At 40.7% G+C, this 22,052-nt stretch overlaps 1 protein-coding gene across 10 annotated transcripts in view; it reads right to left on the bottom strand.

Moving 5' to 3' along the window:
- The window catches only part of NAV2 (neuron navigator 2), a 334,129-nt gene that overhangs the window by 82,741 nt on the left and 229,336 nt on the right, over nucleotides 1–22,052 (bottom strand). For all 10 annotated transcript variants that reach the window (XM_021401010.1, XM_021401011.1, XM_021401015.1 and 7 more), the window contains 5 exons: nucleotides 19,992–21,081; nucleotides 17,111–17,223; nucleotides 13,703–13,811; nucleotides 11,576–11,965; nucleotides 79–201 (listed from right to left, as the gene is read on the bottom strand). In XM_021401010.1, the coding sequence (XP_021256685.1) occupies nucleotides 79–201; nucleotides 11,576–11,965; nucleotides 13,703–13,811; nucleotides 17,111–17,223; nucleotides 19,992–21,081 (1,825 nt within the window). The remainder of the gene's footprint in view (nucleotides 1–78; nucleotides 202–11,575; nucleotides 11,966–13,702; nucleotides 13,812–17,110; nucleotides 17,224–19,991; nucleotides 21,082–22,052) is intronic.

The following is a 22,052-nucleotide window of genomic DNA, read 5'->3' as shown; positions in this document are numbered from 1 at the left end:
TACAGTTCCAATATGCATTAGATAGAGCTTGAACTAAACGCACCATTATATCCCAGTGTTTGCTGGGTGAGAGCTTACCTGTCAGCATCTCCTAGTCCCAGGGACGTGTTGCGCTGCATCGTCTCCCGCACGGCAGCCATGCCATCCGGCAGCCGGTTTAGCCTTCGAGTGTAGAGGCCCAAGCCACCATCAGTCATATACCTTTGAAACAACAAAATGTCACTTGTAGTGAACCCATAAAATGTTTAGGTATTAATAAACTGCGTTAATCTTCGACATGTTTTTAACTGCAGAATGCATCTTCCACTCTCTTTGAGTTGAGAATATTTCTCAAAATGTGAAGCGAGGAGGAGTTTATTCTTGATGATACTGGAGACTTTTTGCACCCCTCTCATCGTTCTCTACTCCACCTTGCACCCTCTCTCATTAATAAGAACTGGATTTCAGCATAACTGTGACCTACTCCAGGGAACCTGCTTCAGCAGGAAGGTTGCACTAGATGATCTCCAGAGGTCTCTTCCAACCCTCACGACTCTGTCAGGCGAAGGAATAATACTTACCTTTCATTACTGCTGCCTCGATGAAAATCATTCAATATTTGCCAATGATACCATTACTTATCCCCTCCTGCCTCAAAAAGCTCAATTTATACCATCCTGAACTATGCTGTGTGGACATCACAGTGGAAATCTCAACCCTTTCACAAGTGAATTGCAAAAATCACAGTGAATTCACCCTAGATTTTTTCAGTGGTGCACAAACAATTAATAGCCCAAGATTTACAGTGAGAAATCAAAGCTGTGACATGAAATAAAAGCTTTTTTCAGCCTTGTTTTGGCCCCTACATTGTTTTCTGTGCATAACTATGGCTTAGAGGCATTTGCATTTTAAAAGTGTTATTATTTTTAGGTATTAGGAAGTGCCAGGTATGGATGTGATACTTCACCAATTGCTAAGATAACACATCTCTTACTTTCTAGTTTAGACAAACGAAAACTGATTTTTTAAGAGAATAAAGAGGAGAAGCACTGATAAATTCCTATGGCCATCAGGAACAATTCCTCACAGCTACACTGCACTTCTGAAAGGCGAATCCTGCTCATCTCTCAAGACACTGGCACGCACTGAGCTCTGTGCTACCACCAGCAGCCTGTCAGACCAGGCTCATTTACAGGAGCAGTCCATACACAACCACCATAAAAGCTTTTGCACCACAGAACTGCGTAACTGCACCAACTCCAACAGCACCGTGGCTGTCTTTGGCATACAGGTGGGCACACAACTTACCTCATTGAATGAGAGCTGAAAAGACTGTCTTCTTAATTCTTTAGCAGCTCTTGGGAGTGAAAAGACAGCAGCTCACTGAATGATATTCTGATGCACTGGACATCTTCCTCTCTCTTAAAAAGGCACATTGCTTTTTCCTCTACAGCAAGACAGCCTCATTCACAGTGAGAAAGGAAAGGCACTCCTAGCTTCAGTTAGTAATGCCTCTGCTGGGGAGAGGGAGAGCGGAAAAGCAGATAGCACGAGTTGTGCTTCTGCATTTTTTCCACTCCTTTCTTCACAGATGTAGTTTACCAAAGTCAAATTCAATTACTGTATTTAGAAAGCTGGGACGGTAAAATGTTGATAAAGCTTGTGCAGTCTGCTGCTTAGCATTTGAGTTAGATTTATGAATCTGTTCGGGGCCTTCCAACAACGCAGGAGTCCCTCTAGGGAGTTTAACAAAGAGGTTGCTAAGCTGGTAAAGCCAGACCCCAGACTATTCCCTGCTCAGCAAATCTGTGGGGATGAGGTTCTCAGAGCTCACAAACAACCACTCTAAAAAGAGAAGGGAGCAGCTCCGCTGCAGCGGGAGTGGAATGTGCCTTAGGTCTTTGCATTCTAATATTTGTTTGACACAGTTGATAAATACTTTATCGTGGAAAAGCTTTTTTTTTTTTTCCCCTTAACCTACTAAAGTAAAAGGGAAAGAAAAGTGGAGCTTAGGACTGCATTGTTATACAAAGACATAAACAGCATTTTGCAAAAACAGCCAGCGTACACGTTAATTGGTTTATTGCAGATACTTGCCTGCACATGAAACCTGTTTCTGTGTGAACACCCACTGCACACGTACTGCAAAGAGCAGCTTTCAGCTTTATTGTCAGGCTTCACCTTTCCCTGACATGTGACTGGTCCTTTGATAAAAGACTGAAATGGATTGTTCTCCATGGTTATTACCCAGAATACGTTCAATGAAACACGTTACTCTTAGGAGTCAGCCATGCTGAAATCAATGGAAAGCTACTACCATCAACAAATTTCACACTCCATGGAGAAGCTCAGCAAGCAGATAGATCAGAGTAACTCTGTAGTGGCATCAAACTGAAAAATAACAGATTTATTTAACATCTTTGACATTTAGATCATGAGGTTTTACAAACCAAGACGCCTTAAAACAGCACAGGCAGGCAATGCCTTTTACCTATTATACCAACAGAACAAGTTTCTTACACGTCAGGACAACGCAAGATGTACAAATTTTTTTATTTTGAAACAGGTTTGTGCAATCATGGATTGAAAGTTTTATATCTTATTTTTATTACATGCAGTGCTCTCCACCCAGGAATGCTTAATTTCAGAAAGATGTCAGAAGGAATAATCCTTAAAGTCCTGCACGAAACACGGAGGTCAAAGAACATGGGGAGGTACCGCCTTGCGGTAGAGAGACACACACTTACATTAAAGCAATTTTAAAATAAATAAAGTTCTCTGCTACCCGTAGGTAATTCAGGAGAAGAGAGTAAAAAAGCTACTGGTGCCAATAACCTCCAGCCATTGCTTTCTTCTCCTTCTTCCCTCTTCCTTCAAACCTCTCAGCTCTTGGAGGCCATCTTCCCTTTATGAATACAATGTTGTTATCGCTGCCCATTTTTGCCTTATGACAAAGGAGAATATAATTAAGTGATATATTCCTGAAGACAATCTTACAAAGTCTTCCTCAGAGAAGAATAAATCTAGGAAATACACCTTATGCGTATAATTCCAACAGCCCTCAATGCTATCTGAATCATCATACATCCCCTATACTAACCTCTAAGCCAAACCTATATACTATGACTAAAGACCAAAAAGAAAACTTTAATCCCCATCTTCAGTCCCCTTCTTTCTTCCATCTGCAGAAGCGGTCAGCGCTATGGTTGTATGAGAATAAATCTCTGACAAAATCACTGGCAGTGTAACAAAATTTCCAATTTCATGTGCCCTTCAACTCCTGTAACAACTCCTTCAGTGTTCTCCTGAGTACAGGCATTTTCCTGGAAACAGCTTTGCCTCCTACACAGTGATCCACTGCAGTCCAAACAATTGCATTAGGACAATTATCAATCAGGTGTAATTTCTTTGGCTTTCCTTATGAAAAGCATGACAAATTTCTACTAAATGCCTTGCTAGATTCACGAATCATAGGAAGTTTGCAAACACGTTCAGTGCAAAACCAAACACTTCAAAATAGTTTTCTACCTACTCCCAAAGGAGTGGGAAAAGGCGCAGTATCCAGACTTGGTGACTTTCCTACAGTTGGTAAATGTTTAAATCAAATTAATAGCTCAGATCTTCTAGAGATGGTACCAACAGATAGTGGAGACTGACTGCAATTACTAGAGTAGCATATGCTCAAATTTAATGAATGAGCACTGAATGAGACAATGATGACATTGGCTAGAAGGAATTTCTAGTCTTTCAGAAATAAATACTTACTACTCATCTCCATAGTTTTACTCTTCATCTGCAAGGAAATAAATTTAACCAAACCTCTTTCTATTACTATGAAAAGAGTCAGGTTAAACAAGAGCAGTATTATACACTTCCAGCACAACTGGAGCTTACATCACACTTTCTAGGTGACACTTTTTTCTTTAAGAAAATGGCTTCCTGCCCTGTATTACAAATATAAAATAATTTGCTTTGGAGTTCCCTGGACAGCCTGGATCTTTAAACTTCTCTTTTCATTAGCCAAATACATCCTTTCAGTGCCTCTGAAATTTTGAATGCCGTTCTAAGTCCTTCCAAGAGCAATATTGTTAGGTTATTTCCGATGCCGAAGTGATTTATTTCCTACTCCTGAAAGGCATTTACAGGCAACAAGAACAGGTTACACCAGGGATCAGTAAAATCTAGTGGTCTTAGTCACCTGATTTCTGCCCACACTCTGTTCTTGCCCAGGTATATACAGACAGCCAACAGCACACTCACTTTTATGGTCTGACAACTTGTACCACTTCATATATATTCATTTCACTCTTAAACATATGAATATGAACTTTCCAATTTTGCAAATAGATAGCCATGGGACAGGTATTCTTTACTTAAGTATTAATATTTAAGTAATTTCTCCCCTCCCGCAACCCCTTCCATTCATTGTTCTTGACTGGCCACTCTCTATTAAAATGCCCACCATGATCTGTTCTTTGTCTTTCTTGCCAAAGAGTTGAACATACAGCCTGTCTATAAGTCTGGTTTAAATCCCACTTTTTGACCCCTGTGAATTTCAGCAAAGTCACTGAGCAATAGGATCAGGTCCTTTCAGCTTGGTGCTGCTAATACAATGCTCAAATCCCTAACATTCAATCCAAACATTATCTTTCAGGTTCACAGAAGCACAAACTGAGTGCTCATTTAACTTAAAATTTCACTTCATCTTTAAGGCAGTGTATAAGCTATAAACTGATAGACTTTTATGAATAATTATTAAGTATTTACAGTTGAAATACTGATGAATAAATCATGAATTGCTTTGAAGATGCTCAAATCCAAAGGCAGACTAAAACCAGAAAACAAAAACAACAGCAACAAATGACTTGCAGTTTCAAATGTCCAGTAACTCCACTAACAGGCAAGAAAAGAGAAATGAGATTATATAAAATGTAGTAAGTATATTTTAGTTTCATAGCTTATTTGGTTAAATCTCCCAACTGCAAAGCACGTGAATTGGTAGACTAAGATTATATTAATACAAATATTTTATATTACATGAAGTATAATATAAATATTTTATTTACTATATTTTATGATCCCCTTCATTGCCTCAATTTCTTCCCCTCCTATATCAGCTCTGTATGAGAATGAAACATGGGTTAAAGCTTTACTTATTCCTCTTCATCTGTCCTGGAGTTGAATTGCCCTTCAGAAATGAATGGGACACTGCGTCTTGAAGGAAAACTCCTGTTATGGCCATGAGAAACTTCAAATGCTAATATTAATTATTAACAGCCTCCAAAGCAGGCTTCAAGGTATCCAGGTGATTAAAACATGTTTAAGAAGATAGCAAGAGCTGAGAAAACTCATGGGAAGACATTAGGACACATCTCCCCAAACTTCACAGAGGAATTTGGGCAGTGGATCCGATGACTTTGTTAAGACTACATAAGGTTTCATTAAAGCTTTAGGACTTCATTAGAAGAACTTTGGCCCTCATAATGACCAGTAAAAGCCTAATTATTTTATGATGTAATTTTGCCTATTGTTTCCCACATTTTTCCTAAAACACACTTTTAAGTCTGAGCAGAACTAGTTCAGCCAGTGAAACCCAAAGGGCCCACTACAGTGGAACACTTTCACCATACAAAGGAAAGTAAACCAGCCATTACAGTGTATGTGAGGAGGAAGGGCTACTTCCTGGAGTTTCAATTCCCAGATGATATCTGAAATTTACCCAATGATCCATGAACATGAAAGAGCCATCCTGGAAGAGCAGATCAGAGACTGTAACTTTGCACTTCTGCATGAGTGCCTCCGCCCACTTGAGTGCTTCCTCTTGGAGCCACATCTTGAAAACAAAGACTGCTTAACTGCACAACGTGTGGCCCTAATCCTGTCAAAATATCGTAGAGAACACTGGAAAACTCCCAAGAGGTCAATTCTTTCAGGTGTGCAACTAGTAGTCGTGAGCCCAATGAAACATGGGTGGAAACTCATTCAGATGGGACAGGGATCACACCTAGTGAGCACAGCCTGCCAGCACGGAGCAAGCTGAAGTTACACCAGAATCTGGCAGCAGTTAAATGGGGTTTTACATATGACAGATTTGATTTAAAAGCCTAAATCCTTCTCAGGATCTACTTCAATGAAAACCGTAGAAATGAGTGACAGAATAAGTGATCCGTTCCCCACCACCCTCTCTAATTTTGTTAGGGAAAGGAACTACTTATGGCCAAAGGAAAATTACGAGAGCATGCTGCTGCTTGCCAGGCCCAGAAAATTGGGGAGCGCAGAGAGGGCTCCCCAGGGCCTCCCAGTGCTTTCTGCTCCCTCCCAGCCACATGAGTGCATCTCCCTCTGCTGGCTAATCTCACAGCCGGACCGGATTTTGTCACAGAATCACAGAATATCCTGAGTTGGAAGGGACCCACAAGGATCACCAAGTCCAATTCCTGGCCCCACACAGGACCTCCCAAAAACCCAAATCCTACGTCTGAAAGCGCTGCCCAAACACTCCCTGAGCTCTGGCAGGACAGTGTATATGAGGAAAGAGCAAATACCACACACCACAAATGGTGGGTTCGTCCTACAGACAAATGTTATTTATGGCCCAGTGTGGCCCAAGCATTGCACAGCTACTGTGTGGCAAGCAGGAGGGAAAAGAAAAGAGAATACATGAATATTGCCAGTTATTCTCACTCCTGTTACTATAAACACCGTCTTTTGCTTCCCAGCTGTGCTACTAAATTGTCCAAGGCTTGCTGATGTCTTTTTAATGGTGTGCTGGATAACACGCTCCATTCCAGACAATCTCTAAGGTTGTGAATTATGGTCCTATGACGTCTACCTATGCTGAATCCTAAAATGCAAGCAAAGTGCCATGAGACCACATTATCCGACATTTTGTTTGTGATAAATGATTAAATGCTGTTTTGTTGACAGTTTTACTCAAACTGACACCAGAACTATTCCTGAATTGAGGGCAATACTTTGGAATATTTTAAAAATATTAATAACATTACAACATCAGTAACATTGAAAATGCCTACGTAACATTCTAGCCATGCCTGCTCTAAAAATCTCTGAGTACAGTTCTTAGGATACTGTTTACACCAACTTCAGTTTTTTCTTTTTCTTTTTGTAGCACCAGGACATTTACAACTTTAAAACCCAGATCTTCTGGCCCAGTTTCATCACAGTTTACTAAGAAGTCAGAAATCAAGATTCCCTTAATACCATTTCATAAAACTCAGAACATTGAGCGTGCTAGGCCGACTTCCTTATTAGTTGCACTGCTATTCTACAATGTCAAGAGGATCAAAATGTAAGAGCCAGTTCTAGCAAGAGAGAAGGCAGTTCAAATAAACACTCTTCTGAGAGGAAGAAGGAAGACACAATAAGCCCCCTCATGATTCTCAGTCATGCTGAAGTGTTATAGCCATACAAGGACTGCAGAGACAAAATTTCAGCAATGAAATCATACCATTTCAAGTGCAGCAGCCAGTAAAATGACTAACAGAGGTAATCACTGCGGCAAAGGGTCAGGAAAGACTACAGCTAGCATTCACTCAGTGTACTGAGCAAACAGGTTCTTGCTCACACTACAATTAGCTCAGCCTCTTGACCGCCAGCAGCCACGCGTAGTGACCTGCAGCGGCAACCATTTCTGCTGCAGATGGTTTAGAAGGAAATGGTTTCTCTTAACTACTGCTACCGAGAGCAAATGTAGTTAGCAGCAAAATGTACAGCTCTTTTCTTTTTCTAAAACCTTGAACCCAAGCAAAGTTCTGTCATGCAACATATCCTTGCACCTGAAATATACATAACACTGCCTGACTGATAAACAGTACAAAATCCAGCACCTGGGATGCAAGATCACTTCAAGTCTCCAGCGTATTACTGAACATTCAGTGAAATGAATCCTCCTTTTCAGCTCTTCATATTGAATTCTTCGTTGCTTCCTAATGGATATAACAAACATGCCTATTAAAATTCAGCCCCTGCGTTTTACAGAGCTGTTTCAGTACTGGTTCTGGCCCATGTCACTCCAAGGCAGGCAAGGCTCTGGCCCACAAAGATGAGTTCTAGCTCACCTTTTGTGAGGGGAAGTCTGATTCCCCACCCAACTGCGGCCTGATCTCCTTTTTGATTTCCCTTCCTCTATGTTCCAAATTCACTTGCTTTAAGTGCTTGTAGAAAGATCTTCGTAGAGCATAAAGGCTTGAATAAACAAGATAGAATGAAAATCCCATGAGCACTGCACACACAAACACATTAAGCGATTGTGGAAACAGAGGTCTGGAACAGGAATGGATCAGCTCCAAAGCAGCAAACAAATGGGGATGTTAATGAAATGGAAAGGAGGGCTCAGGGCTGCTCCCATCCACACTGCCTCCAAGTGCAACTCCTTGGGCTTGAGCTGTCGAACCAGCACACCTACATTTTGCTGCAACAGATGCTCGTACAACAAGTAGCTTTGGCTGAGTGCTGTTTGCTGACCACAGACCATTTCCTGAGAAAATCAGTGACTAGGAATAATCAATACAGCCAGGCTGTTAATTCTGCACAGAAGTCTGCACATTAGGGTAACGAAAGCAAGGTCAGAGGATTAATTAAACTAAATGAAAATAATGTTAAGATGCCTTTCTGACCAACAGCTCTGCTGCTCCACTCCAAGGAGAGATAAAAACAAAATGAACTCTACATCTCATTAGAGAGAACAGAGAAGGAAAAAAAAAATAGGTAGAAGGTAGAAACATGTATGTGAGCAGCTAAAGGGAGGCTGAAGTGGACAAAACCCTCCAAATAAACCCCCAAAAGGACTGAGTTCGCCTCCCCACCTGGAAGGAGTGAGAAACTCTGAGGTGGGTAGGTGCAACAGCTCTGTGCCCCACACTGTCCCCTTCTGAGGAGGCTGTAAGCCCAGACCAGCACGTTGCTGGACCAGACACTAGTAACACCACTCTTGCCATGCACCAATCCCAGCCTGGGTGCTCTGCTGCTCTGTCGATGTTTTAACTTCCAAAAGAAGATTGCTTCTTACCTTTGATCCATCACCAGAAGATCTGCTCAGTTGTAACAGGTATTTCCTGCCCCTTTGAAAAAGATACTCTTTCTAACCTACGAAATCAATACTAATAATGTATGCCAGAGCTCTGCCTGAGCAGACTTATTAGAAGAGGCCAAATGAAACTTCCCATGACCCAGTGCATTTCAGAGAAAGCATCAGGATCATAGGGCTAAAATAGTTTATCTTGGCTATTGAATTTATTTTGGCTGTAACAAATATTTTGGCTTCCTCCCCTATCAGTTTGCCAATGAAAACACAGATCCAAGGTTTTCAGACTAAAGCACCGAAGCAATTCCGAAAATGACAAAGTGAAACATACACCAGCTAATAAAGAGCTATTCACGATATAAATGCCCTCTTGTGCTGTTTTCTGCATACTGTAACTCAGCTTCTGAAAATATTGGACACGTTCACCCTAACATTGATCTCAGAGACTCATTCCGCAGCAAGTTGCAATGATGCTTTCTTTATAAGCAACCCTTCTGATTTCTAAGCAGTCTATTATTCCTCTCCCACAAGAGACACAGCACAACCCTATTTTTTATTAGTGGGAATAAAACAAAGATAACTCGTGAAACTACCAAAACATCTGTTTATACTGATGGTTATTTTGCATTAATAGGTGTTAGTGAGATTCACCAAAGGTAACATCATCATCTTTTTGACAGAAAGTTTCTCTCTCCCAATTAATTTGGGGATTACATCCAATGCTGTTATTGTAATTCAGTACTGCAATACTCCCTTCTCAAGGAATCTGCACGCCACTGCTCTCCACAGACAATTTAACCCCAACGTTGTGAGGCTGCTTTTAGGAACGCTCCATTCAAATGCCCATTGGTGCAGCAGTGAGAAGCTCTCCAAACTGCCCAAGCTTCAAGCCCCAGTGATATTCCAAAAATGAAGCTAAGTCATTCTGACTGTGGACTGACCTATGATATAGAATTTACCCTTGGAACTTAGTCAATAGTTACAATAATGGTCAATAAGCTCACATTATTTAGCAACATAGGCTTTTGTAGCTAAAGGCAACATATGTGGAGAAGAAAAAAGGTATTTTATACACAACTATTCCTGTCCTAAGAACTTTAAATTGAGATCTCATTTATCAATTTCTGGATGTTTATGTAAGTAAAAGCTGGAAAATTATCGTCCCTCTTCAAAACCTAGCGGGAATAAGAGTCAAGTACTCTTATAGACTGGGGCTCCTCCAAGATACGAAAAGCAAATGCATGAGATGACAATTCTGCTTGGGACGGTTCTTAATTCATCCTTGGTCTTTTACAGAAGCTGTGATGCTACTCCAAACTTATTTTCCCTATTTTGAGGCAAAAATCACAGCCACAAGTTTGAATAAAAGTCACAGCCCAGAGGAAATGCAATAACCGTTATTACAATAAACATTACAGAATGTAGGCATAGGCTGCTTTATTTTATAAGAACGGGTCCTTTTAGTAGTACAATGCATGATTAATGTAGTAACAGCTACTGGGGCTTTATCTGAAATAGAATTTTATACATTCTTTGCACTGGCTTCTTTACTATATGCTTCTTGCACAAAGAATTAAAAATGAAGTCTGATTTTTCAGAAAGGACAGTTTGAAAACATCCAAAGATTCAGGAAGGACAGAATGAATGGAGGTTTCCAGACCACCTCCTGGTTAAATCAGTGACAATGAAGCACCTGAATTCCAGCTTTGTATTTCAGTAAGAGATAATACATCTCCCAAACAAATCCACGCTACAACAAACATCACTTATAAAAAAATCAGAGAAAAGCAAAGGATGCAAGGTGGCCAGGCAGAGAAGAAGTTACCAGAAAAGTAAATCAGCCACCTACACCTCATAGATCTGTTTTAACATTAGTCTAATGCTGACTTATTTGAGCTAAGAAATAACAGCTAACCTTCCTACAATTAACTGAATGCTGACCTTGGAGCAAAGAATCACAGAATCACAGAGGTTGGAAGGGACCCCTGAACATCATCCAGTCTGACTCCCAGTGCTTTTATTTTTTAACCAGTCACAGCAAAGGTAAAATGTTGATGTAAAATCTTGATAATAATTTTCTATCAGCTCACACTTCTGCACACGAACTTGTTATTTAGATTTTATTTACATGGACAACTGTTTTGCCCTACACGACGAGGTGTGAACTCATTTACTTTCCATGAACTCTCTCCTTAAATGTTCAGGCAGCAAGAGTTCATCAAGAGTATTGAAAATGTCTCACTCTCCCCATCTTGTGGGCATGGAAGAGTGTTGCAGCATGTGTTTTGCTTGCCACTACAACCCTGATTCAGCAAAACGTTTAATCACACGCACCCATACTTACCTATAGGAATAATTTTTTTCAGCACACACATAAACTTTAATCCCACTGCCTAAATTAACTGTGATAATGAGCTGTCCCTCCATACGCTTATCAAAACCATCACTGTGGTTCTGTTTGTTCATTCATTTTTCAAACAGTCACATTTATCACAACGCAAAAATACACAATCCCCAAATCATGTATTTAACAGCAACAGAAAAGCCACTTACCCACTGGTGATATCGTCGGTCCTGATATTCTTGCCCAGCACATCTCCATCACTCATGTAGCCAGTGGCATCCATGGTGATGCCTTCCAGATCTATTTCATCACTTCCCTTGTCTGAGATGTCCACGTGGCAGACGCCGCTGCCGCGGGATGCTAGCTGTCTCCGCAAAGGTGCTGAATACATGTAACGTCCCGACTCCGTGTTGATGAAGCGGCTGGCATTCCCCCTGGGAGGATACCCGTTTCCCATGGATGGAGCATCACCTGCCTGCAGGCGGGGGCTGGACTGCCCCAGTCTCCACGATAAAGGGGTTGGTCGTCCCGTCAAGCTGAGAATGCTGCGACCGCTTATCTCAGTAGTCACGTTGGTGTCAAATGTCGTTTCCAAGGTGCTTAAAAAAAAAAAGCACTGGATTAAATACAGACTGCTCTGTAGATCACGAGACTTCAGGTGATGTTCTGTACACATTGCAAGACCTACACTCAGAACATTTGCCAAGTCACAAATAAGGAAAGCATTAACAGAATTCACTTGCTGCAGAGCATTGAGAGGTAGGCCCATCCCTTCAGCACCGCTCTTAAATTGTGATACTTTTGCACCCAGGCCACCTACTGTTCAAAATAGACAGTAGAAGACTTAAACAGGAAACTTTTAATGGATTATCCACAGTATCCAAGTGTAATTTTTTCCACCTTCAATCACATATAACCCTATTATGCCACATTTTGCCACTTGAAGCAAGGGAGTTTAATATTAAACTAAGGAAAGGAACACCAAATGAAGAATGATTTTTTGATACATTTTCCTTTTTTGCCTGCATTTCTGAAAGACTCAAGAGATGCATCCAGCATCATCAAGACGAGGGCTGTACCTACACTAAAGAAAGGATTAAATGAAGAAATAAGAAAAGCAATATTTTCCAAAATAAATTTTATATATTCATGAACTGAATACATTTTTCAAAATATTGGTAATATTTACACAGAACTCTGGTTATGATCATATTTCAGGTCACAGCCTACAAATATCATTTTTTACAAGCATCAGCTATATTGAGTGTATTATTCTGCATGCCTGGAAGTGCGAATATGTTGCATCCCTTTCAAGAGTAATGCTCGTATGGTCTGCATGCCTTTTTCCTGATCCATAGCTCCAACTTCTTTACCCACAGGAAGGATTTCTGCTCAGCTAACATAGCATTACTTTTCTTTTAAATTATTACTGCAGATATTTTTAAAAATAGCAGCACTGTACTAATTCCAATATAGTGTTTAGTATACAACAAGACCTAAGAATCTTGAAGTTACAGTAATTAAACCATAATGAGCTGTCACATTAACTGAACTCTGAAAAGGAAAACAGATGCATTGGTAGTTTATCTTTGCCAGCTCCGTCCCAGTTTAGATACAAAGCCAAAGCACAAAGTGTGCATGCAATGAACTCATGCAGGGCTGGAGTCCGTAAGCGCTGTACAGGACCCTCACCTCATAAGGGGCCAACAGCTCACCATCCCAAGGTCCTGCTCTGCTCAGCACTGAACAGATCTGAGTCACAGAATGTTTAAATGTAGTAACAGCCTTGGTTTATTTAGAGCATATTTTAAATATTGCTGAGGATTTCTACACACTGCTAAAATAAAAAAAAATATATATATATTTACATGGATGACTAATATTGTCAGAAAAAAAATGTTTGTCCAAAGATTGGTCAGGAATTCAAGTTATGCACTTTTCCAAGTGGGTCAGGCACAGTTCACCTGCTTGTTTAAACAACATCTAACACACTGGGGGAGAGGGGTGTAATGCACTGAAGTTGCTCAAGGGGTAAGATGAAGAAACGTTTTACATGACAACCTACATTCAAACATCACCTAATGCCTTCAACCAGCACTGCTTATTCTCCAACTTTGCTTCTATACACAAACTGCCACCATCAGCTGCTCATCACAAAGCTCCGTCAACACTGAACATGAATCAAGATCTGCGCTTTAAAGGTAAAATAACAGACCAGTATCTTCAGCTGTCAATGTTAATCATTTTTCAGTGATTAACAACTCAGATAGATCTAAGAGATGCAAAGTAAGACCACAGTGATTTACATCTCCTTATCAATAAAGTTTTGTCATTACCTGTGAGTGACCTGGGTTCCCCGCAAGCTGGACATGGTTTCCTCCAAGTTCTGTCGAAGGTCGGCAATGTTTTTCACAGTTCGTAATCGCCGAGTTTCTGGATCTTCTCCTAGAGGAAAAACAAGCCATTGGAAAGGACAAGGCAGGAGACAGCACAGAATTGAGCTGTTATCTTTGCCTGAATCTGTCTCAAAGACGTTTCTCTGACATTTAATACTCTAAACTGATTACAGTGCAGATTCCATTCACCCACAGCAGGCGCGTGCCATTGACAGACGGACAGAATCAGCTCTGTATTGTTAACTTTATTGCACAGGCTTCCTTTGCATCACACGGTTCTGTATTGTCATTTCCCCACATGACCCAATTTAAATCCCAGTTAACTTTCAACTTCATTGGAAGACGTACTCCATCAATACCATCATTTCCATCTCATATATTGACATAATTAACATCAAGCCAACTTTCACAGTGCTGTATTTTCACGAGAGCTTCTCTTTCCCTTTTCAAATAGATCTCGTTCTACAGCAACAGCTTTCCACTAACCTAAATACTGTTGACTGGCTGCTCCCTGCTGAGTTATGTTTTAGGTAAAAAAGCCAAAGGTTTTGCTTATCTGCATTGCCACAGTCATCCTTGCTTAAATAGGCTACATGACACAAAGCTGGGGGGTAACTTCTACTTTCCTTGGCATTTATGTAGAAACTAAGTTCTCCAAATACTGTTCTAAAACAGATTTTTACCCTGTCCTTTAACTCCACAACAAGAGTTTATACACATAAAAATCCTCCTAGTGTCTCAGTATAAATTATTTTCTTACTCTCAGCTGCCAATTAAGAAATGCTTTGGTTTCTAACACAGATGAGTTTTATAGAATTAAATCTTCTAAGAGGCTGAAGTGACTATTGATTTCCAGTAGTGATGACATACTTTTGTAAGCTCCACACTGAAGCAGAACACCTCCGAAAAGCCATCACAAAATTTGCTGGGCATAGAAGACAATGATATCATTCTAAAGGGTTTATAGCTCATGACTACAGAAAACTACTACTGCAGATTTAAAACTTCACACTTCATATTAACCTTCTCTGCACAAGTCATGAATTTTTAAGCTGCTAGGATACTGGTCATCCATACAACGGCTGGTTTACATGGCCATCTATCTATTATACAGATCAGAAGCATCAAGGAGCAGATCAAATAGCCTTTTACTACCTGTCGTTGGAATTTCCCACATTCTTTGCTTTAAACTTTATGTTTCTGAAGGATGCCAGATCAGTGGCACAGAAAGACCAAGCAACAGACTCTGACTTGCAAAGCAGCAGCAGCGCAAAGCACTTAACGAATGCGCTGCAGCCCTGACTATGAGGAACTATCTAGGGAGGAGAAGATAGATTTTTATGCTTATACGATCATTAGCCCTTCTGAAACAAACAGTGATGACTCAGTTAGTGCCCATGTTAGCAATGTTTTATGGGCCTCTGGTCCCTAGGAAATAACCTAACAATAAATTTCACTTAGGCCCAAGATCAAATAATTATGGTCGGGCTGAAGTGGAAATAGCCATCTAACATGACTGATTCCTTTAGCCACTGGGTCCCTGGGACAGGAAACAAATTATTGCAGTAAAGAACATAAAATATTTATAGGCCCTCAGCCTAACAAAGGTCAGAGTGCTCTTTTACAGACCATTTCTCTCACAGATATGAAGGCAAACAGTAAGTAACTTCGTAACTGAACATACACAAGATTTACTGCATGTAAATTAATCTCTATTGCTATCACTTATCTAAATTGATATATATATATATATATATAGCTTAAATTATGTTCAATTACTTAAAATACAGACAGACACTGGATAGTGCCACTAAGAATTACTGAATCACTTAGCTCTTCGTGAACAGGTGATATTAAATTACTCAGCTTCCTGTTTTCCCTACCTGCACCTTCTGTTTTCTATATGCTTTATAATAGAGCTCCAATAGCTGCTACATAGGGAAAGAAGAAATCTGTTACTTATTTCTTCTAATTTATTTGGATCGAGGGACCACTTTACTTTGCCTGTTCACTTTCCCTTCAGACTCCTTTATTGACTGCTGCTGTCTGTGGAGTTCGGCTGCACACAGCTGGGTTTTGCATCTCGATTGTTTGAGACTGTCACGTCGTCCTGCACTCTTGGATCCCAACTTAAATATTCTACTTGAATAACAGTTTGTGTTTATATAACCAATCTAAAAGACTAAGGACCTTCTGTGATCTATACACACTTCCCAGTTTACAGGGTGACATCTATCCAGGCTAGGCTACACAACAATTAAGAGGTAATACTGAAAAAGCCTACAAAGCTGGACATCCTGTGTTTCATACTTCAAACTGACTCACTTATTTAAGTGCAAACCCAAAATGTTATCAGGAATGGCATTTCTTGTGCCATTTGACTTTTTATTTTTTAACCATCCTATATATAAAACATATACACATCTGTATATGTGTTCCCGCAGCCCTACTCCTTACCAACAATGTTGCGCCTTGGCTTTGCCATCAGCATATGTGTACATAAACATGGCATTGACAGAAAATATAATGCAATATGAAATCAATCCCGTTGTGAAACTTCTAGCTGGGTGACTTTTCGAGCAGGATAATCAGTCTCAAAACTCACATTAATGTGAAGGACACCAAAAGTAACTAGATGAAAAAACCCAGGATATTCTATTGATTAGATAAACTGTAATAGTATCCAATGAACAACACAGGCATTGCTAAAATCATAACGGAAGGAGGAGACTTGACAGTGACTTAAATGTCTATTCTAGACCTTTAACAGAATAAGGTTAAAAACTGCTTTGTTATCATGGCCAAGCTGATTGCTGATGATCAAATACTCCCTCCAGTAGCAGGAATTCAGGATAAAAGTACAAATGACTTTCTAACTTCACTTGCTAGTACTCTAATCAGTTTCACACAATCAGCTTCAGTTTGTGCATGCTAGGCACGGTAAGCTGAAGCTGGATTTTAGTCTCTTGGTGAAAAAAAAGCCACTTCTGCAAGCAAAGAAACAAAGTAGTTTTCTTAAGATATATAGATATATTTGGGAATACTTAGGATCTTCACTACAGATTAACCCTGAAAGGTGTTGCATGTGTCCCAGAAAACATTATGCACCCAGAATGTCTAATGGTTTCTAGAACTGTGGGGTACACACCACTGTGTACATTACTCAGGTTATTGACACCCAGCTTCCATTGCTAAAGAGGTAAAAAAAAATATCGTTACTAATAGGAGATAAAACATTAGAAATTAAAGCAAATTACATTCTCCCTATGGAGAGAGCTCCTGACTTCAAATTTGTTTTAGTCCATTCTCATTTAATTGGAACACAGAAAGTCATCCTGCAAGACGTACCTGAGAGGTCTTCGAGACCAGGCTGTCCAGTTTTGACATAGAGAGTAGAATCCATGCTGACACCTCCCGTGCTGGCCTCAGCTGTTACGTTCCCTTCATTCTCTGTCTGTGATCTGAAAGGCAAAACGAAACAGAGATGTGCAGACAGCCTCCATAAAAATTAGCTCAACAACTAGACAATTGCACCTGCCATCAGCCCCTTCAGAATAGACCAGCAGACTGATTTTACATAATTCATTAGTCCCATGTTGAACTATGTCCTAGAAATGGAAGCAAGCACTCAGCTGTAAAAAATAAAAAATTAATGGTCAAACATAGGCTTCTTAGCTCTTCAAATGGAGTCCTAAGAAACTTGGATTTCCAGTTAATTTCAGTGATCCATAACATCATTATTGTGATTAATCTGGTCCTCTCTAAAAGCCTGTTTTACATAAATATAAAGCAGGTAGTGCGTGACGGCATCTTACACTCCTGCTGGTTTCTCTTCAGTAACCAGCAATGACACTCATTTTTACTTTAAAATAAATGACTGGATAACACCAATTTGCTGTCTGACATCACGGTCACCATGTAATAAAAAGGGATGTGGTGAGAATGCACTGTCAGATGTACGTAGCATATCTTGGGTCACTTCATTTTACTGCCCGCGCTGTGTTTTGCTCTTAGAGCCACACCAACAAGCAGATGGAAGTTCTCCTGTCAAAAGAAGTGCTGTACAAGAATGAAGGCACAGCAGGCAATTACTGCTGTAATGCTCTTAATTTTACTTGGCCTTATAAGAAATATAGAACAACTTCTCCAGAGATTACAATCACAGTGTATTAACTGTGGTACTTTGGACTCATTCCCCTTCCCTACAGTTAGTGTTTGAGCGGCAGATCCACATTAAGGAATCTGCTATAGCTGTGAACAGCAAGATGAGGAAGTTACCTGAGACAGCAAAGGCCTCCCCAGTAACAGCCAGGTTCCATCTTCAACAACCCATTCACAGGGCAGAATCACACAGAAACAGATGTAACCATCCCCTACAATTGTCTTCTGCAGATTACAAGAAGCATCTGAATGCTAAATTGAAATCAGTATAACTTTCTTTTTCTTTCTTAGAGCCAGTAAGATTACCGAGTCAGGCCTTTTTCCTCAAATGTTGAAAAGACTGTTATTTTCAATTTCTCAGCATTTGCTCCAGCTGCCAAGAGGTAGATGCATTCCATATATACATATATTTTTGTAAAAGGTGAAACAAACATTGACTAGAGTTTATCAGAATGTTTGGGCTAAAGAAATTGTACGGTTTGTACCTGTTTTACATTTGAGGTGATGGTATCTATATTCAGTCTACCTCATATGAACACAAAGGATCTACTGATAGGACACAGTAGCCATAGCCCAGCAAGTCAAAGCATTGTGAACATATTTTTGCAGATTGGAAGGGGTAAACAATAAAGCAATCAGTATGCAATCACAAATTATGGATTTCATTACGGATTTAAACAGTACAAGCTGCACTAGCAATTTTCACCTCTAAATAAATTTCAAAAAAATTTGCATTAGTAGGCCCCACCACACGTCAAAGATGTGACAGTAATGGTTATGTGCGCAGATGAAAGTGAGAACCAGAGAAATACAGTACATGTAATACAAATACAAGTATTAGGCCCTCTCTTTTCCAACTTGTTCATTTTCACATGACTACACACCAGAAGGACACTTGAGATTTTATTCCATAGACACAGAGGTAACACTCAAGGTCTCAGAAGACTCAAGGGTCGCTCTTCTCCTCCTGCCTGCCTACGTAGGTCTGAGCAATCCTTTAGCATCCCTCTCTTTCATTTTGCTTTTATTTAAAAATGTAATTTCACTTATAAAAAAAAACAACAACAAAAACCCAACATGGCCAACCATTCTTACACTACACTTGCCAAGAGATCAAAGGCAAAAAAACATACAGTTCAACTGAAAAATTACAGAAAAGGGTGACAAAAGTGGACAAAAGGGTGTGAATGGCATCTCCTACAAGCAGCAACTAAACAGGCTTGAAAAGACGCATTGTGAGGGAAGGAGAGAGATGACAGAGGTCTGTAAAATCACGAGCAGCAAAAAGGTGACAAAGACAGAACAACAGCTTGAAAGAATTATGCAGCGTGAAAGAAAACCACGATGTGGCTGTCAAAACCAAAAACCTCGCCATCAGACTCAGGAATTTCTTCTGTCATGGTCAGGTTTGGCAGCGTGTCCTCAGAAAGCTTCTTTATTCACTCCCTTCCCTATGCGTCCTCTGCTGCCATTGTCACACTCCAGATGCTGGCCTGGAGGTTAGCTGTCCCCATAGAGGGCTGATCTCATGCACATCTAGTTCTGGGATAATGCAAGCATAGAAGAGCAGACCTTGTGCTTGGCCTTGCCTATACTAAGGGATTTTTATTTTTGTTATTTGTTTTAATTTGCCAAACTTATGAGCATGAGTCTACATATGTCACAAGTTGGTGTTGTTTAAACTTTTTAAGCTATGATGTGTAAAATAAAACTGATCCACATGGTCCAAGAACAGGCAAGGGCGGTGGCTGGACAAGGTGTTAGCGTTCTGATATTAGCTATTAAAAGTGTTGGGTATGACTGACTATCCAAACTCCTATCTATTAGAGCTTCTTACACACTTGAGAATCATAGAATATCCCAAGTTGGAAGGGACTCATAAGGACCATTGAGCCCACCTCCAGCTTTAGCCTGACCACCTTTCACAACAGTTTCTGTGTAAATATATAAATGGAATATTCTATGGAGCATCCGTATTGCCGCCTCACTACCCCATGAGAGCGTCTCCAATGAATCCTCCTACACAAAGGCCATGTTCCAAAGGGAATATCCCAGCAGTTAGCCATACCTGTACATGAACGGAGCAACTGTGGCCGTGTTCGGGTGGCTGTATTGCTGCTGGGGCTGAGGTAGCTGAACGCTGACGGTGTTGCTTCCCGTGCTGTGTGTGGTGGCGGCCGGCCCGCTGACAGACTGGCTGCTGTTGCTGCTGTTGAGGCCTCCGATGCCTTTTCCTTCGGAAGAGGCTAAGCTTGAAGAGGAACTGGAATTCCTGTCTAGCTGAGACTTCTGATGCGAGAGTCCCGAGCCAGGTTTCCCGCTGCGGCTCCTCTCGCTTTCTTTTGTAGAAACTGGGGCACTTGAGGATTTCCCTGCGGTGTTTTTCATTCCTGGTTTTGGTATTCCACTGTGCAAAGGGGCCGAGGCCTCCTTCTTGGCACTGTTCAGCTTTCCTCCTTTTGGAATAAAGCTCGCAATCTTTGAGGACTTTTTTGGCATCTCTGTTGTTGCTAGCGCTGTCTGTTCTTCTTTTGGTTCCTCCTTCAGGTCCAGCTTTTCCGTGATAGATGTTCTTTTTCCCGTGTCTTTACTTTTGTCCTTCTCCTTCTGTTTCTCCTTCTCCTTCTCATTACCTTTGGGAGAACTTTTCTTATTAGTCAGTGCCCGGCTAAAAGTCCTTTGTGCGATTCCCTTGAGTGCAATTTTGGGGCTGCTGGACATGGATCCCGGATTGCTCGCATTCTGATTTGCGGCGTCGATTTCTTCGCTCTCCTCGAAGCTGGGAAGCGTCTCGAGCTTTTCACAACTGCTGTCACGAGACGCCGAGCACTCAAGCGTCGTCCCCCCTGCTTTGGAGCCTCCTTTGCTATTGAAGAGTTTCAATTTTTCCAGCATGGATTTTTGGCCATTGGGAGTTGTTTTGACGACTTCTGAGGGTGGCTTTGGAGGCTCTGGTACGGGCTGCTTTACGGACAGCATGGAAGACGTCGCTGTGTGCTTAGCACTGAGGGACTTGCTGCGCCAAGGCTTAATAGCAGAGCTGGGCTGAGGGATGGCTGAGGAGTTATTGCAACTGGTAGTACCGCTGCAGCTTTGAACTGAGGATGATACATTTTCATTCATTCCTGTGGGCTGGAAGGCTGTACTGTCTGCAGGCTCTGGAAAAAAAATTAAATTAAATTAAAATTAAACAAAGAGACACAAATCACAGTAGTATCTGATATTATGGCTGGTTTGAGATTCTTTCTGTGAGGAAACAGTAGGAGCTTTACAGTAGTAACACTGAAAAGGTAGACACACATCACTGCTTTAAACATCAGTATCACTCAATGAAAACAAAAGCCAGTTTTCCTAACCAGCAGCACAGCAACAAGCCCCTACTATATAATTTACATTTAGATCCTCTTGAAAGAAAGAAGAAACAGCTCAAACCAAAATGTGCTTTGCAACGTGTTCTTCGTTATTAGATTTGTAATACTTTTTCATTAGCAAAAACACAGCACTGTTTTCTAACTAAGGGTTCTCTCAGCTTTTGGCAAAATTTTTGCTGTCCGAGTTCAATTCTTAGAAAAACCTCAAATATAAAAAAAATGCAGGAGCAAGGAAAAAGAAATAAATCCGAAGCTGTTTCAGTTATGGGGGAAGAGATCTTCATATACAAAAAGGCAGAAAAAAACTCCATGTACAAAACCAAGACCAACCGTGCCCTTATGCAATGAACCTAACTTATACCCTACCACGCTTCTGAATGCAGCTGTAAGAGAAACTGGTGGCAGTAACTGCACAGCTGTCCCCCTCAGAGAGAGCAAATCCTATTTTGTTAGTTACTTCCAACGTTACGCGTTCTTTGCAAGAAGTTAGCACAGAGCTTAGAGAAAGCCTGAAAAATCCCACTCACCTACCAGTGGCCACTTCTCCTCTGCAGCTTCTCTTTGCAGTTTCCTTTCTGGAGACGTTACTCTCTCAATTATCACAAATATGTTTTCTGTTAAGCTGCTCATGTTTCCAATTAACTTTTGTCATCTGTGTCTGTTCGCCTGCCCAGCAGCCTGCTGGGGATTAACGGCTCTTACCTATATTTCTCTGCCCTCCAGCACTAAAGTAAACTCTGTACGGAGCTGCATTTTTT

This window comes from Numida meleagris, chromosome 6 (genome assembly GCF_002078875.1).
Source record: "Numida meleagris isolate 19003 breed g44 Domestic line chromosome 6, NumMel1.0, whole genome shotgun sequence".
NCBI classification, from domain to species: domain Eukaryota; kingdom Metazoa; phylum Chordata; class Aves; order Galliformes; family Numididae; genus Numida; species Numida meleagris.
This window is presented reverse-complemented; position numbering and strand designations above follow the sequence as displayed.